General features: G+C 32.5%; 2 protein-coding genes across 2 annotated transcripts in view; one reads left to right on the top strand and one right to left on the bottom strand.

Moving 5' to 3' along the window:
- The window catches only part of LOC117177744 (mothers against decapentaplegic homolog 6), a 98,419-nt gene extending 85,773 nt beyond the window's left edge, over nucleotides 1-12,646 (top strand). The window contains exons 5-6 of the mRNA XM_033368647.1: nucleotides 6,280-6,480; nucleotides 6,849-12,646. Coding sequence (XP_033224538.1) covers nucleotides 6,280-6,480; nucleotides 6,849-7,213 — 566 coding nt within the window. The 3' untranslated portion in view covers nucleotides 7,214-12,646. The remainder of the gene's footprint in view (nucleotides 1-6,279; nucleotides 6,481-6,848) is intronic.
- A 972-nt stretch (nucleotides 12,647-13,618) lies between these two features.
- Nucleotides 13,619-18,406, bottom strand: part of LOC117178826 (synaptic vesicle glycoprotein 2C-like) — a 40,347-nt gene continuing 35,559 nt past the window's right edge. The window contains exons 11-12 of the mRNA XM_033370321.1: nucleotides 15,025-15,312; nucleotides 13,619-14,916 (exon numbers count right to left, since the gene is read on the bottom strand). Coding sequence (XP_033226212.1) covers nucleotides 14,867-14,916; nucleotides 15,025-15,312 — 338 coding nt within the window. The 3' untranslated portion in view covers nucleotides 13,619-14,866. The remainder of the gene's footprint in view (nucleotides 14,917-15,024; nucleotides 15,313-18,406) is intronic.

Raw genomic sequence — 18,406 nt, forward strand, 5'->3', positions numbered from 1 at the left:
GTAGGTCCCCCCATCGTGTACTTGACTGCAACCCAGTCCGTCAATGATGGGGTAAAAACCAGGCTTTGTCCAATATGTCTGGGCAGACTGCTCTCATCAGATAACTTGATTGCATTATAAAAATGCGTCCGTGACTGATGATATATACCGGGAGAGCCCAGTGCAAAATGATCAAATAAAAATCCAACTCTAACCAAAAATGCCTTCGACATATTGGGCAGTATAAGCCTGTGACAACATTTCGCCACAGAAATTTTTTTTTTTTTTTAAGATAAGGCTATATATTTTATAATTAAAATTTCTTATATAATGCACACAACTTCCAGATTCCAAATGTGGACCTTTATCGTTTTACACTCAAAATGCCTTCATTAAACATCAGTAAACTAATTAAAGCGCCAGGCATGACTTTACTAATATTTGATAAGCCATAAATTACATGTTTATAGCAGATGCATGTTAAAGACGAAAAAATTAAGCAACAATTGAAAGTCCATCAATAATCATGATGTTATTTTGACAATTAAAAAAATGAAGCTAAAATCGATTTTTTTCAGAATAGTGAAAGAAATGTATATCAGTTTTAATTGAGGAAAAAAGTGTTAAAAGCGGAGAATGAATGCAGAGTGTCAATGTGTTTTCCTAGTAGGGTCAAACACCCTGAGCTTAGATAAGGTTCTCAACCTTGGCACGGTCGAGTCGTAAGACATAGGTGTACTAATGCACATTCATGTATTGTGTTTACTCAAACAATATATTAACTATCAGACAATACAGTAGCGAGTACAATCAACTTGAAAAATTGCTATTTATTATCACATGTCTAGATAAAAAGGATATAAAAAATAAAATAAGATAAAAATTCGGTCAACTTAATCAAAGCTTTAGAAACAATATTGTATCATAAGATTTATTTCAAAATTGTTCAATTTTAAACCTCTTTTTAATTTTGTACAAATCCAATATTAGAAATGTTTTATTTCATATTTTTTAAAATAAATATTTAATTAATGAATATTACAAATGAGTACGTACACACGGGAAAATAAAATTCTAAAATAACCAGTTTGAATATCTAATTAAAAATGTCTAAATAAGCTTTATGTAAAAGACAAGTTTAATATTTACATATTTTCTTATTATTCTCAGGTGTGAATTAAAAGCATATAAAGAGGGGCCCACTATTATTGGTGTCATTAACCGAATTTTTATTTTGCTCGCCACTTTTACACTTTTCTCGAAAAGACAATTTTAAAATTGATTAAGAAATATTTCGAGAATAGTTTCCGCCCATTTCGCAACCTCCTTAGTAAAAAAGTACAGTGCAGTATAGTACTCTAGGAAAATCGCACGGCGCGCCTGAATTCCCGGCTTTGAATGGATTTCACTTCGTCCAACCTTCTTCTTACGAAGCAAGCCTATGATTCTACTTCAAAATGTCATGGGAATTAACTCGTGGCTTTCTGAAGTTCCGAACTTATAAATTCAAATGAAAGAGATTTTAATGACAGCGATTAGAAATAGTGACAAAAAAAACCCCCACCGTCAATTTGAGAATAGTTGAACGTGGAATAGGCTCCTGTGCTCATATCTGTAGATATTTCATAAGCTTGATCCACTCGATCCATCAATCAATGTGTTTACTTGCGCTCGCAGTATCTACGTGGGCTCGTGCCGACGACAATAATAACAATAAGGATAATTATGCGACAACGATCTCGCCACTGTCGCGACGTCGAATTGTCGTTCCTCGTAAATAAGTAGTTAAGCGACGATTGCACGTTCGTTTGGAGGTATGAAAACGGTAGACGATGGAGGACGTAGAAGGCGCCAAAGACGACGCGACAAGCGTCCTTGCTCCAGCCGCTCGCGCTACAACCGATGACGTAATCGTCGCGATACCCCGCAATCTTGGCGCCGCGGTAAACTCGTAATATCTATTTTTATCTTATGGAAACAGCTTTACCCCGCGACACCGCACACAACGCATCGTTGTCTCTTATCCGAGTCTGTGACTGGTCGTCGGTTTGCATGTGTCCACCGGCGCGAGACCGGTATAACCTTAAAAAAAACAAGGGTCACCTCGCGACTTTGTGACCCCACTGGCGACAAAATACTAACTCGTGATCGTCGCCGTCGTCGCCACGAGTTACCGAAATTGTGAAGATTTCCGCACAGCAGTTCAAGGATCGCGCGGAAGCAAGAGTTTGCGTACGGGTTCACGACTCAAGCAAGAGCAACGACATGCGCGGATCTTGAACGGAAGGAAGGGAAGCGAATTTCTTGTTTCACTGTTCGCATCCTATTGGATCGTAATTTCAAGTTTGATAACATTCGCAAACTTCAGATATCTTTATCTCTCTCTTTCTCTTCCTGAAATGTTTTTCCCTTTTTTTTTTTTGAAAAACCAAATTGTCTGCTGCCTCATTTTATACGAAGAATTACTTTATTCGATTTGCGGTCGTCTGGCCCGCGGCCCACACGGATCACTTTAGAAACGTGACTTATATCCCGCGGGCAATTATCTCATCGTTTTCATCCTGCCGCGTAAAAAGTTAATAGGAGTAAATGTTTGTCTCGCCGCGAAAATTACCATCTTTTCTCTACTCCTGTATAACTAGAGTACTCACTCGATGCCTGCGAGTCTCTCAGCTTTACTTATTTCCACGTCCTCTTCGTCGTAGGTACAAATTTCATAAATTGCCCTTACAACCACGCGGTGGTTAATGCAGCTAAATTATCGTCTCAGGCGGAGGACGGAGTTGCACTTTTAATTTCATCTCTTTTTCTCATGTACCGCATCTTCCGAGCTGGCCAATTCCACGAAGATGAAAATAAGAGGCGGGAAATGAATTGATAGAAGAGTGGACCACTTTTTCGAGCCTCTTTCTCAGAAGTGCTTGGCCAGCGTGAACTGCCAAGAGGAGAAAATGAGAACGCACGCGAATCGCCAACCAAGAAGCAGAACAGAGACTTTAAAAAGGAAGGGACCCAGAATTTTTCACACCAATTTTCCAATTCAGATTTTTAATCAGAAAATTTCTTATTTAACTCCCACATGGACTTAGTGAGATTAAAGCATGTTCTTTTTAAAGTCACTTATTCTTTTTCATAGTAAGGTTTGAAGTAAAGGAATTTTTAAAATAAATTCTTTTAGAATTTAGATATAAATGTATGCAGAATTGATTTAATATTTCTCAAAATTTTATTATAATTTAGAAATAAAATTCAGTCAATGAGAATTAAATCAATCTAGATATTACATAGAGAACCTTAATATTTGAAATTGGTATGATTGAAATTGAAAATCATCATATATCCGCAGTTTTAAGTTGGTAGTCTTCAATACTGAAAAATTAAAATTTTTAAATTAAATCCTTTTAATCTCCAAGTCTTACCAATGCTAATTTATTTATAATTAAAAGCCTTAAGATTCGTAATTTTAAGTTGTAATTATTTAATATTAATTTATTTGAAATTTAGAAGTTTTAATATAGAAAATTAATTTACAGCTTTGTATAATATTGTAGATTATTTTTGGTTGATCCTGAACCAATTAATTCAGATGAAACTTTCAGAATGAAAATCCGATGAAATCGTATGATTCCCTTAAATTGAAAATGTTTTGCAATTTCAAATTTTGTGTGGTTTTTAAAGCAACAGTTTGGCGATTTGACCTGGAAACCTGAAAAGCACTGGAACTGTCCTAGAATTCTTTAAATCGAAAATCAACCTGAAACCCCCAAAAACAAATAAACCTGAAAAATTTAATTTTTAAAACCTGGACTTTTGTAGTTAGAACTTTTTGAATAGAATTGTATCTACTTATCTGTAAACTAATCGACGATTTATATCGATAGTAATCAAAAATTTATCTTCGATTTTGAACGTCTGTTTACTCTCTCTAAGAAGAGTATGATAATTTCTTCTAAAGATTTCTGTTATTTTATTCTTGCTATTGTTATAATTGTTAAGGTAAGTTGTGATTGAAAACTCTAATTAAAATTTAATATATTATAATAGCAATATAATATTGCAAGGCATCTGTAATTTAAAGGCGGAGTATGTCATTTTCATATTTAATGGAATGGGTTATGATGAATTGAATAAATAATCCACGAGAGAATCTTATAAAGTCGAAGTACACTCTTAGAAATGTTTTGAAAATTCAATCAATTATCATTTACTGTTTCTTCAGAATTCGACAATATGTGTTGAATAACTTGAAATTTAAAGCTTTTAAATTGAAGAACATTAAATTTACAACATTTTCAAATTGAAAGTAAGTTAAAGCTTCAAATGTTTATTAAATAATTTTAATTTTGCAGCGCTTCTTTTTGAATCTGTACAATTTTGAGTTCCCACAATGTAAAATTGTCTTGAAAATGTTCAATTATAAATTTTTCTATTTGACGGCCGCGAAATAAAATTTTTTGAATTCTAAGTGTTTGAGGATTATAAGGTAATTTAAATTAACTTATCAGCTAGCATGTTACAAGTTTTTAAAAACTTTTTTCTCTTGGTATAATTTGTGCTACCAACACTCACAAAATTGCAATACTCAAATGTTAATATACTCGTAAATCGGGTGCAGGTTGCGATAAGAAAAGTATATCGTTGATTGCTGAACTATCGGCCAGGTAGCTAAGTGTTTACCGATAACCAGTAGCCATCGAATCGATTATCAACATCGATTGAAAGTAAATGAGTATCTTATCTATTCGGTCCATAATATAGCCAAGTGTCGCAAGTAAATCAATCACGGGCATCACATACCATGGGACAAAGATATGCTTCAGATTGACTGAACTATTAACCCCAGAGTGTTATATATCAAATGATCGCAAACGTAAAGACTTTTCTACATAAAAACGCTCAAAGATAAAGCTCTAAATATAATCTGAAAAATATTGTTTTCAATTTTATTGTTTTTTTTTTTTTTTATTAAAAAAAAGTAATTGTTTTCATATATAATTTACTGACGTTAAAGTGACCCACTGTTTTTAATCCTGCAAGATTTTTGTTCCTTTGGGGTCAGGAGTAAGTTCACCAATAATTGATATCCGAGATTGATTATATCGAGCATTACAACTATCAAATAATAATTGGTTTCAATATCTTGTATTGATGTAATCTCAGATATCACTGATAAATAAATACCAAAACATATTTCGCATAATTTTAAAGAACTTCAAAACTGATTTTTGATATGTTCAATTGGTATTATTTTAAATTTTATTTTTTATTATTGTCTGAAATTAATACATTTAAACGATCATAATTGTTTAATTTGAAATTCAATCAGTTCTTAATTTACCTTTTTTTAACTTGCAAGCCTCAAAAGTTGAGCGACTTTGTCAATTATTGTGAATGGTTAAAATTGCAGTGCTGCATTTTCAATTTTAAACGCTACGATTGCAATTGTTTCATTTCGTTGAGTCGAAATTTTCAATTATAATTGAAGGGTTGAAGTTGGATAAGTGTTGACAATTGTGAATTTTAAATAACGTATTTAAAATCATTCCTTACTATACATTATTAAACTCTGTAACTTAAAATTGCAGATTTGTAAATGTTTTAATTTTAATTTTATAAATGCTTTTCTAGAAGAATTTCTCATGGTACGAGTTTAATTTGGTATAATAATAAAAAGTATCGACTTTGAAAGCTTAGAGAAAATGTTTTCAAATCAAGAAATGACTCGGAATATTTTTCTTATATTGTAGTGCCCAATCATGCATTTCCTTAAATATTGATAAAATCATTTTGCCAGAGGAAAGAAATTACATGTCTTGTCGTATAATCATAATTTTCAGCAATTGGTCGAAATTTCTTTGCTCGATAAAGCCTCGGGGGTTTCATGTGGAAAATTGCAGGACAGAAGAGCAAAGTCCCACGCGATTTGAAATATTAGTAGTTGCAGTCGTTAAAAACTTCATAGTGTGCGTCGACGCCTCGAGACACACATTGTCAAATTCAAAAGTTTAAGAGACAACCGTAAGGGATGATGACTCTCACGTCCAAAATATCAGACTTTACGACTTTGCCAAGAAATGGATGCTACAAGTTGTGTACAACTTGCTAAGAGAAATGTGTCTTTAAGTTTCTCGAATTTTATCAGAAAAGTTTCATTTATTTTCAGAATTTACTTTTTCTAAATTAAACGAAACGGATACAATGTGCTTTTGCAGACAAATTATGTTAGCTGAAAATTCTTACAATTAGTTGATTTTACAAGTAACTTATCTAATTTTTTATTTGATTTTGTTTTTGTTTCAGGAGAGTCAGGAGAGAAGGAATGGTGTACGCTGGCTTACTGGGAATTAGGTGGCCGTGTCGGTCGCCTTTATCCTGTGGAGCCAGAGACTGTGAATGTCTTTGATTCCCTGCACGATGGAGATGGTCTCTGCTTGTCGACCCTCGCCGAAAATTATCCAGCACCGCCTGCGGTTCAAAGGACCCGCAGCAAAATTGGACTCGGTGGGTGTCTCATTATCTCACCCTTTTCCTTTTATTGAGAATAATAAGAAAAACAGTTCCCAAAGATTTCTTCAATTGGTTCCGCTTCCGAAATCTGGCAGTCTTGAAAATTAGGATTTCTCATGCATTGAAAAACAAAGACTTGCTGCAAGGATTAATAATTGAAGAATTTCTTCAAACCTCTATAGCTTCGCGTTTCAAAATGAATTGAATGAATGAATTTGAATGTCAAATCTAATCTTTCTCATGTAAAGCTTGCAAAATTTGAACAGTTTTCATTGACAATGTGCATACTGTTAACAATTATAATCTTAAACTCTATATAATAACATTTAAAAACCTCTGCTGATTCATATGTTATTTTTCAGGTCTGATGCTCAGTCAGGAATCGGATGGCGTGTGGGCTTACAACAGGTCGGAAAGTCCAATCTTTGTAAACTCGCCAACCTTAGACGATCCGGAGTCCAGAACGCTTCTGGTCTACCGAGTTCCATCAGGTTTTTGCCTAAACATCTTCGACCGCACCAAGACTTTGCCGCGACCTTTTCCGTCATCAACCCTGAAGACGTCATCGTCCAGTACCACGTCGACAAATTCGAGCTTCGTCTCGGGTCCAGTTGACGTCAACTCCGTCCGCATCAGCTTCGCTAAGGGCTGGGGTCCCAAGTACTCAAGGCAGGAGGTCACCTCCTGTCCATGTTGGCTCGAAGTCCTCCTTGCACCTTGTAGGTGATCCTGTCTGCAACCCGCAGATTTCTGCAGGTCATCAAATACATTTCCGTCTAAGCCCAGACGACAAAGAGGGCTCAGGCTGGTCTTCCGGACTCGAGATCGCTGCTCACTACCAAAGCGCAATTATTTTGCGATCCTCATCGATCACGGGCGGACCAGAGGAAGCTTCGCCTCTCTTCAGGCCGAAGCACGCCGACAGACAAAGAACTGATATTTCCTCCCAACCGGTTTGTCCGGAAAAGTTTTCCGAGGAAGAGAACTCTTCGTTGAATGCTGATAATCGCTCCCAGAACTCCTGGGAATTATATGAAGAGTATTTTGTAATTCAACTAAGAATTGAATGTAGAGAAATTGATGTGAGGGGTACATAAGTTCGAATTTGGTATAGACTCTAGAGTGTAGACCAAGTGCACGACTGTATGGTAGTTAGAAATGATTTTAAAAAATTGCAATGCAGTGAAGATTCAATTAATTTCTATATCATTTGTATTAGGAACAGCAACACTGTCAGCTTTCAGCACTGGACAATCTTAAAGCTGAGATTTCTAAATACATTTTTCTCAAACTGGAAAATTGCCAATTTAGAATACTTTGACGACGAAATCTCTTGATTATTTTGTACTAAGAACTACAATTTTTTCTATAATTTTATATAACGTACTAAAACTGTGTAGAAAATCTTACATATGTAGATTTCTCTACTGGAAATTTATTTTCTCTATATAATACTAGAAAAATTGACAGTAAAGTAGAACAGTGTGAAAAGTGCAATTTTTGGTACTTTCAATTTTTTTACAATTTTTATATATTGTAATTTATTGTATTTTGTTCTGAAAGTACATTTCCCACAAGACACATAGTAGAAATTTAAATTAAATCATTAATTTGTTGTAAATTTATATAATTTATTGAGTTGATGTATCACAAATCACAAAATTGTTATTGTGATCACAATAACAATATTGTCATCCTCCCCTCAAACATAAAAATAAGAATTAGAAGCCTTCAAAATCAAAAAGTGCTACATATTTACAAATTGTAAATGTAACGTGTTTACAAATTAAAAATTTCAAATAGAGTCATTTAAATCTTTTACTAACCTATCTACGCCATTTGGAGAAATTATGTACCCTGCAATTGATATATCTTGGCAAAAATCAAGATCTAGAGTGATTGTCATTTCTCTAATTACGATCTAGAAAATGCATGAAAATCTTTTCCAGTCTACTTCCAGGGACTTAGCCTGATAGACTTGTTATTTAATTGTATAAGTCTCCGTAACCTGCTTTAGCATGAGATCTATGCAAATTAACTGATTTGCTAAAGCAACGTAATATGTGTTTTAGAACAAAGTACAGAGTCTTCTGAAAAAGCAGAATTCTCTGAAAACAGAACAATGCCGCGAACAAAATAGCATGTCGTGCTAAATCAGGTTCTCGGTGACTCGAGATTGCGGCTTCGTCGGGAGACGAATTTAAAACCGTTTCAAAATTTGTTTCGGCGACAAGTGCACATAAAACGTGCCTTCCTGCTTCCTTCTTGGTGCAATAAACTCAATAAAATTTCTAAATTTAAACTAAAGCGCCTTCGTCGTCGGACACGTGTTTTTATTCCCCACATTAGGAAGCACAAAACGGCCATTCGAGGAAGAAAAATTAACTTTTATCTGCACGTGTGCACAGACTCATCCATGCATACAAACATACGCACACACATCTACATGCATACACACCGTCTCCAAAAAGAGCGTTTCGAACGAATGAATAGAGTATCGTAACGCGCTTTTGTCACATATTGTATACGTATTCATTCGTACATTAGGAAAAATCATCCATTGTCAAAATCGCACACACGAACACATGCACACGTAAATATAATGCGCGCCTAAGTGGCGCAAACACTCAATCGACTGATCGACCCGTAGTTTTTGAACCGTTAGTTATTTTTGTACAACCGCTTTTATAGTCGTAAAAGCGGACGGTACTTAATGTTATGCGATTTACCGAATACGGATTACGAATTAGAAGAAAAAAGAAAATCGCAAACGACATGTGGTGATGTGTATATGTCGCGCAAAAAGTTCTGTAATACGCATAGGTAGATAAATGTTTCTACGTAAGATTGACTTTTTAGATCATTGAAAATAATTGTAATAACGATAACGAGTAGTGAAAGAAAATGGTTTCTTTTGACCGTGAGAGATCACTTTTCCTATTTATTATTTCAACCAGAATCTGGAATATTTATCAAAGTAGATTCTTGGCGATTGGAGACAGATGAAAAAACGTTGGCCAAAATTAATGACCAGTAGACTGACAAAATTTAAGATCTTCGAATTAGAAACAACAATACTTGTAATTATTTATTTATTTATATTTGTTGATTTAAAATCTTAAATATTGAATTTGTCGTCAATCTTGAGAGTCCAGTCTTTGAGTTTGTAATAGGAATAAAGTTTATTTTCTGGTAAATGTCAGGACCTGAAAGGATCTGTAGTTCGTACAAAATTAAAAACTACTTTTTTTATTAAAAAAAAATGAAAAACTCTGATATCTTTCTTTCTTATGTATTAAAATAAGAAAAAGTAATCTGATTGATTTCAAACCTAATTTGTTATCTGTAAATTACTGTAAAGTTCATTCATTAGATCAGAAATAAAATAAAAGTGGGGACAGCGCTGATTGCTATTACAATTATTTTTCCACGCGTTTCTATTTATAAATTTTCTAAGCCACAGCGTTTTGTAGATAATATTATTTATATTCTGTACGATAGAGTGAAGGCGAATTCAGTATATGGTGTTTGTACAGAAGTACTGTAATTATTACAAATTTTATAAACTATAGACTGTTGTAAAAGGCCGGTGTTGAAAACGATTAATGGAATATTGCGAATATATAAGAGCAAATTAAAAATTATGAATTCCGTCTTTTTCTTCTATTCTTCTATTACCTGTAAGCGATCAGTGCCTTGTCGCTTTACGATTGACGATTGACGATTTTTTATATCTCCAAATAGTCAAATCGAGTATCTTATTTTAATGAAATGAAGGGGAGGTCCGGTACATCCGAAAATGCCATCTTGCGTCGCATTTGCTTCTGAGAAGACTTATTTAATTTCTTTTTTTTTTATTTCTCGACTAATTTCTCATTTTTGTTGCGAGGCATGCTTGCAATTTCGGCATATTCCGTGCTCCAAGCAACGTGACGTGCCATTATTAATAATAATTATATAGTAATAACACTAATATTAATGATTCAAAGACGTTTACTATCGCCGTTTTACCTCCCCGTGTCTTATGGTTTGTCCTTAATTCATAGACAGGCGTAATTTTCTTTCAGGAAATGTATTTTTACAATTAAATACAAAAAAGTACCAAAATACGAAAATTATAATTTTTTTTAGACATTTGTAATTACTCATAAAATTTTGTACTAGTGTCCGTCAAAAAAGTGCGAAACTAAAAAAAAACAGCCAGAAATTGTAACTTCACATGTAATTACAAGTTTCTAGACAAATTAAAAGTTTCACATTATTGTACTTTATTGTAATTTTGTTGTATTTTGATTGTACAAGCGCATTTCCATTAGGGCTGGTAGAGCATGAGAAGCTACAAAATTTCTCTATTATTAAAAAAACGTGACAAAACGTTAACAATGATTTAAATTTGCGTATTAAATAATAATTAATCAGTAAAAGAAAACATTTGATTTCCTCGAAAAGTTAGTTTGAAAAAAATGTACAACTGGATAATTGTTGTACGTTTAATTGCAGTTTCACTAAAGTAGGGAAACAAAGAATGATGAAAATGTTTGCAAACAAACTGAAAATTACAAAAAAATTATATTCTTTGTAATTCGCCTTTTCACGTATTTTATTATGTTGTAAAGTTTGTACTTACTACTACTTTATTGTACATAATGTATATTTTTTGTAGTTTCTTACACAATTTTTGTATATTACAAAAGTTTAGAACTACTTTAACAGCAAATGCATCACATTTTTTCTTATAGAAATCCGATTTATATTACGCTTGTCAATGATTTAAATTATTCTGGATGGATGAAACGATCGACCGCTAAGAATGAAGACAGCTAGTTTTCCTAGGGTTCACGTCTGTGAGACATAGTGCCTTTATAGCATTCACTGTTAATTAAATTAGTGATTAAAATTGAAATTATTACTAATAATATATACTATATTGTTGTTATTGACAAAAGGCGAACTTACTTCGTTCACTCGTCTCTAAAGTTTTTCCTCATTTTTAAATTGAAATTTTCCCACTTTCATGCAAGTTTTTACTGATCGGAAAGGCGAAACCGACTGAGTTAAATAATTCGCACGATCTATTATATCGCTTTATAATGTCTGGCTCGATGAAGCATGATTTTTCTTCGTTTGGTTTATGTTCTAGTCATTTTGGAAAATTGAAAAAATTGGTTATGACGTTGAAGACAATTGGTCTCGTTTTGCGCAATGTTTTTTCGAGCCGTACTGAAATCAAAGTCGAGACTCGATCGAACTACACAATTTGAAACCGTACAAGAAAAATCTTCAAGATGGAGAAAAAGTAAATGAGGAATTGAGCAACAATCGTGACGTGCAGACAATCAGAGGCAGGATTAATAATCAATATCAGCGAAGAATAGATTTTTACACAATAAGAATGGACTGACGCCGAAAGAAATTGAATTCTTGCGAGGTACAAGGTGTTCGACAATCCTTCTCTAGATTAATCGCACTCACAAAAAAATAAATAAAAAATTTTTTAAACGTTTGAAATTAGTATTCTTCTGAAAATTCATAAGAATTGTGCGTACACAAATTGAATAGAAACATGTACAACACTTTTAACCAAATGCAATTTTTGGAAGGGAGAGCTAGAAATTTTCCGAAATGCACAAATTTAAAGAGAGACATCTGAAGCAATTCTGGAAAAAGGCTTGTTAAATTTGTAATTCGACAATCTCTGAAATGATCGATCGAGTCGAGGGCAGCGTATTTAGAAAAAAGTTGATGCATTATAGATACGAAGTTTGTACGAAGTGCGCAAGTTTTAACTGGGCATTTGAAAAAAAACGGTTGATACCCTGGCGAACTACAATAATTAATGTTTATTGTATATATCTTGTACATAACAACCACACACGCACACGCGTAATCGTATATTATATATTATATATGTAAATATTATTATTACTGCTGTAATAATATAGATAAACGATTAATAAGAAATTAATTAAGCAAAAAATAATGATATTGTATAACAATTGTAATTATTTAGGTACATCCCGAAAACTTATATATTATTTTAAATATTACTATATTCAATTCCAAACGAGTAACATGCTTAATAAGCGATTATGATGTATCGATGATCAAGGGAAACCCTCCTTTCATTTTTACGAAAAATATACGAAATTATGAATTTGTATGTGATGTCTTCACTTATTTCATCCCGTAACAGTTTTCTGAAAGTGGTAAGAAATACAAGATATTTTTTATTGCATCATAAAAATCAATTGCAAATTGGTTTGCATTTTTTTGGCAAATACGTAAAATTAAAAATAAAGAAAATATCTCCAGATCATTAAAACACATTTTGGCAATAGAATGTATATATATGTGTGTAAATTTATATTTTTTCAAGGAAAAATCGTTGTTTTTAGTATATTTTTGGTAGCTTTTTACATGCCAAGTTAAAACAATTATTTGATCAAAAATGTGATGACAATATTTTGCTACAATTTGCTAGTCAAAATGTTAAATATACATTTGTAAATATTATAAAATCTTAAAATTTGTCGAAATGTCCCGGCTAAAAATATATTTTCGCAATAAAAGCTCTTAAATTAGACTAAAGTATTACTGTATGAAATTGTTATTTTCTTTTAAATTTGTAATTACTTGTAAAGTTATGTGCAAATATTCGAATTCTAGCCAAATGTAGATTTTTTGGCAAATTTCTACGTTTTTTAAAAACAAATGAAAAAAATCTACGAGAATTAACCAACAATTCTGTGATATTATTCGGAATAGAGTGCGCGACGGTTGGTTCTAGCGCTTCTCGCTCATTTTTCGGATTCAGGAGGTCTCAAAACGTGGACATTTGACCAAAACTGGGGGCGTCAAACTTTACACAAAACCAGTACCTTCTCTGATGAAAATGTAAAAAGAAAGTTTTAATATTCCTTTTCAAGAAGCACACGTATTCATTCATGGGAATTACCTTTTTTTGTAAGGAATCTAATTTAAAATTGTAGAAAACTTTGATTATTCAATAAAAATATTTATTAACCTATCATACAGTAAAGTTACATATACACATTTATAACTGGACACTAAAAAGGGCACAAGACATAATCTCTTATAAACAACAATAAACATTCATGAATAAAAAATGATACATTCTAGAATTTTTATTCAAAAAGCTAAACTCGTTCACGATAGTTGCATTCTAAGTCAACAATGACCCCTTATTTAATATTTATATTTTGGTTTAATTTTGTTACAAGGGAAATTAATTACAAATACTATAATTAGATAATAATTGACATTGGGGCACATATCAAGTCTGCCGTGATTTGGAAGAACACCGTTAACTGCATTTAGGATAAGTCCCTTGAGCCGCCTACCGTCCACTACATTGAGGTGACTTATCCGATTTGCAGTTAACGGTGTTCTTCCAAATCATGGCAGAATTAACAAGCAATGCGTAGAAAGTATCTCGAATTCGCTCTTATTTACAAAATCAGGCAACGATACTTAATCCAACCTATTGTGCATTGTATTATCTTGTAAACTCGATTCCTTTTTTATGTCACTGATGACATGTGATTCATGTCAAATGCACTTTACTTCAAATATTTGATTTTTACACTCTAGGAATGGATATCGTACATTAAACTACACAATATTTTTTGACCAAATCCAAACCCTGATAAAAATTCACGTTCACAGTAAAACAGAATAAATTACAATATAAATTACAACAATTTGAGAATTGTTTTTAAAAATTCATAATTATTCTAACATTTGTAAGTATCTGTATTCTAGTAAAAAAATAGTACACTTTTACAAAATTTTCTATGTAATTACGATTTTTTACAAAAACAAAGATACAACTTTCACATTGTTGTAATTTATTCTAATTTAATCTATTGAAAATACATTTCTACCAGGGCAATAGAGAAATTCAAGAAGCGATAAAGAAAGTAAACGAAATTGCCAATCCCTGAGACATTTTCGTGGATCAATGATTTAAAAGATTGTCGTCTAAATTAAATAAAACAATTACCTATTATAATACACTGCACATAGCTGAAAGAAATCTATAACGCGGGAGATCAGTTGCTCCACGTTTCAATAAATTAATATTCGATTATAACATATGCTACTAAATAAAATATTTTAGGCTAAATAAATTATTAACGAAGATAAATTAAATTTTTCTAAATAACATTGTGTCCTTATGATATTGAACTTACACGTAACACACAACAAACAGTATACACGGACATCGTACAAATATTCAAGGCACTAAAATTTGAATTGACGACTATATGGAGTGATTATGAGTAAAAAGTTTGCCGAAAGTCACGTTCTTCCAGCTGACAAGTTCTATTTGATTTGGGGATGAATACGATGAAAATGACTAGCTTAAACTTTTCGAACGAGGAATCAAGAAGCCCAGGAAACCGCCAACTGTTTTTAAACAAAATAGGGATTTAATTAATATACAAGATTTAACATTTAAAAAATCTTTTTAATAGGAATTTGGTTTCTATTTTTAATGAATAAGAAAATACTTACGGAGGACCATAGATCCGACCAAAAAAATGGGCACCTCACAACTGATGTCTAGAAGCATTCCAAAAATTAGGTTGCTAGCTATCGCTCCTATTCTTCCGAAGCAGACCGATAAACAAATAGCAATAGCTCCAACGTGCGTTGGAAAAATCTCAACGACAACTCCGCTGAGTGCGAAATTTGCAGTAGCAATTGCCAGCGAAAAAATACAGGAGACTATCAGATTTTGAGAGGATGATCTTACAAAATAAATCGCCACACTTGAAATGCCAGCCACGAGCATAGTTGTCACTGAAATGAAAACAAAGACATTAGAAGTAATGATTAGAATTTATAAAATTTTGGTAATACATAATTGGGAAATGTAACATTTTACACCCGAGTAAAAAAATGTCCCACTGAGATCCCGGCTAAAGTCCTACTATATAGTTCTGGGTATGAGACGACAAAATTCATGTATCTGAAAACAAAGATTATTTTTGATGAAAAAGTTTAAAACTTCGAAAAATAATTATTTTAAAAATAGTTTTTGTAATTTAATATTTTTTACAATTGCTTTTTACCTATTTTGAATCAATGGTTGGATTTAAAAAAATGTCTCTCCACAAAAATAAGTGAACATTTATTTAAATTCAACTGTTTTTCAAAAAATAGTAAGACGCGATAGTAAGATAAAAATCAAATGCATAAAAACATTGTTAAAATAAATGTTTTTTGTAAGTTTTACAATTTCTTCATTAAAAATGTTTTTCATTTGAAATATCATCATCAGTAATCTTATTTTGCTCCTTAAAATCACAGAAAACCCATTTCTTTCTGAGATCTAATTTTTGGCACAGCAATACCTTAGGTGCCGACTTTCCTCACCATTTTTAAAAATAAAACTTCAAATAGTGTCATAAGGGTGTCACGGCAGAACCATGTATAACTGCCAAAGAAATACATTTTCAGGAAAGCAAAAAAACATACACAAAATTCGTCTTTTTTCCAAACAATAAATGAGAAAGTGCATTCGAGAATTGAACCAAAAGAAATGTTTCCTTGGATAAATATTTGAATGAAAAAATAAAATTTGTTTGTAGTTGATTCTGAACCAATCAATTTAAATTATTAAATTTTCTAAATAGGGAAAGAGGCAATCCAAAACATTTATAGATTTCTAAAATTGTTAATATGAAAAAAATTCTTCATGCAAAAATTTAAATAAAAAGATCTCTCTCAAGAAATTGAAGTAAAAATTATTTGGCTTCAACTAAAAAACTCTTAAAATATTCATAAGCAGTTGAATAATCCAAATATTCGATCTTCCAAAAGATTCGGTTAAAAAAATAACAAAATTGATTTGGGTGAAACCAAATTTTTTGGTATAATAACACGTCAGGGTTCTGACATTCGTAGCGGACCGAGTGAACGAAACGGATACTCTACAGCGTATTCGTATAGTATCCACATAGTATCCCTTCCGTATCATGCAATAAAAACTAAAAAAAAACAGCAAGATGTACATTTAACTTGTTGTAATTCGGATTCTACGTTAACATTTCCATTAGAATGTCGCGGAGTAATTGCAACTGGTTTTTCAGCTTTAAAAACTTTTAAAATTATAATACCTATCATTGAGATCGACAAAAGGCGGCTTCAATGCGTTATTTGTCGGTAACTAAGAATAATTTTGGCTGGGTGCTAGCGCCATACAGTGGAAACCTGAGAAAAAAGACTGCGACGCAAGTGGCAACATACTACTGAAGCGATTATATATACGCTTAAAGTCACTTCAGCAGAAGTTATGACATTTATTAAAATTTTTAACGCTTCAAAAATATTATTGCAATTACTCCTTGACATTCCAATGGAAAATTTAATATAGAATTCGAATTGCAACAAGTTAAATGTCCATATTGCTGTTTTTTTAAAAGTGTTTGTTGTATGATACGGAAGGGATACTATGCGGATACTATAAGAATACGCTGTAGAGTATATTTTCCGTCCACTCATTTTGCTAGGATAACCTCAAAAGACCTAATACAGTTCTTTTAGTCCGGGGTTCAAGGTTCGTTAAGCTGGCAGGACCACACTGCAAAAATGGACTAAAAACCTATAGGGAATTTAGGGCTTATTTAGGGCTCGTTTAATGCCCATTGCTTAATTAAATGTTCTTCATTTGAACAAAAAAACCGGTGGTCATGCTATCTTAACGTTAAGCTAGCAGAACCACGCATAGTAAAAAATTAATTTTTCAAAATTTCTTCGCTCTATAATTTAGGACTCATTTAGGTCTCACCTATTGCCCTATTGTCAAATTTAATGCTCCGAAATTTGTCGAAAAAACCTGTAGTCATACTAGCTTAACGTTAAGCTAGCAGGATCACACAGAGAAAAAAACGACTTCGGCATTATTTCTTTGCACAATAATTTAGGGCTCATTTAGGGCTCCATGAATATAATATTTGAATTTAATGAAAAATTGTTTAAACAAATTTACCACAAATTAATTATTTTATCTTCGTTTCTTTTGCATAATTTCAGGCTCTTTTAAGGCTCCTGAAATATCATCGATCGAAGGTCGTGCGATATTTCTTTAGCCCTTTTATTTGTTATATATGGTGTTGAGCCACCTTAACGTTATAAAAAAAAACGTGAAGAAACCCATAAAACCCGTTTTCACTCCTCGCATAATTTAGGTCTCTTTTAGGACTAATTTGGGCCCGTAGACCTAAATTTTGGGCTCTTGTATTTTTTGTAAAAAATAAATAAAATTTTTTTCAACATTTTTTAGAATGTTTAATTATCATATTCCCAGAGCCCTAAATGAGCCCTAAATTATTCTATGAGGTGAATTTTCTGTAAAATCATTTTTATAACGTTTTACAGTAATCTTGAACTAACTTATTTTTAAGCTATTGCAAACACGATTTTTTTAGAAAAAATACTAGAGCCCAAAATTTAGGACTACGGGCCGAAATTTTTCTTTAATGAACCCTAAATTATGCGACGGGTGAAAATGGGTTTTATGGTTACCTTCACGTATTCTTTATAACGTTAAGGTAACACAACACCATATATAACAAAAAAAGGGCAAAGGAAATAACGCAAGATTTTCAGTTGATGATATTTCAGGGGAGCCTCAAATGAGCCTGAAATTATGCAAGAGAAACGAAAGGAAAATAATTTTTTTGTGGTAAATTTGTTTAAACAGGTAAAAAAAATGCGGAGCATCAGATTTGGCACTGGAGCATTAAATGAGCCCTAAATGAGCCCTAAATTATAGTGCAACGAAATATTATCCATGACTTTTTTTATATGTGTGGCCCTACTAGCTTAAAGTTAAGATAGCAGAACCACAGGTAAAAAAAAAATGCGGAGCATCAAATTTGGCCCTGGAGCA

The sequence above is a fragment of the Belonocnema kinseyi genome, chromosome 8, assembly GCF_010883055.1.
Source record: "Belonocnema kinseyi isolate 2016_QV_RU_SX_M_011 chromosome 8, B_treatae_v1, whole genome shotgun sequence".
Taxonomy (NCBI): domain Eukaryota; kingdom Metazoa; phylum Arthropoda; class Insecta; order Hymenoptera; family Cynipidae; genus Belonocnema; species Belonocnema kinseyi.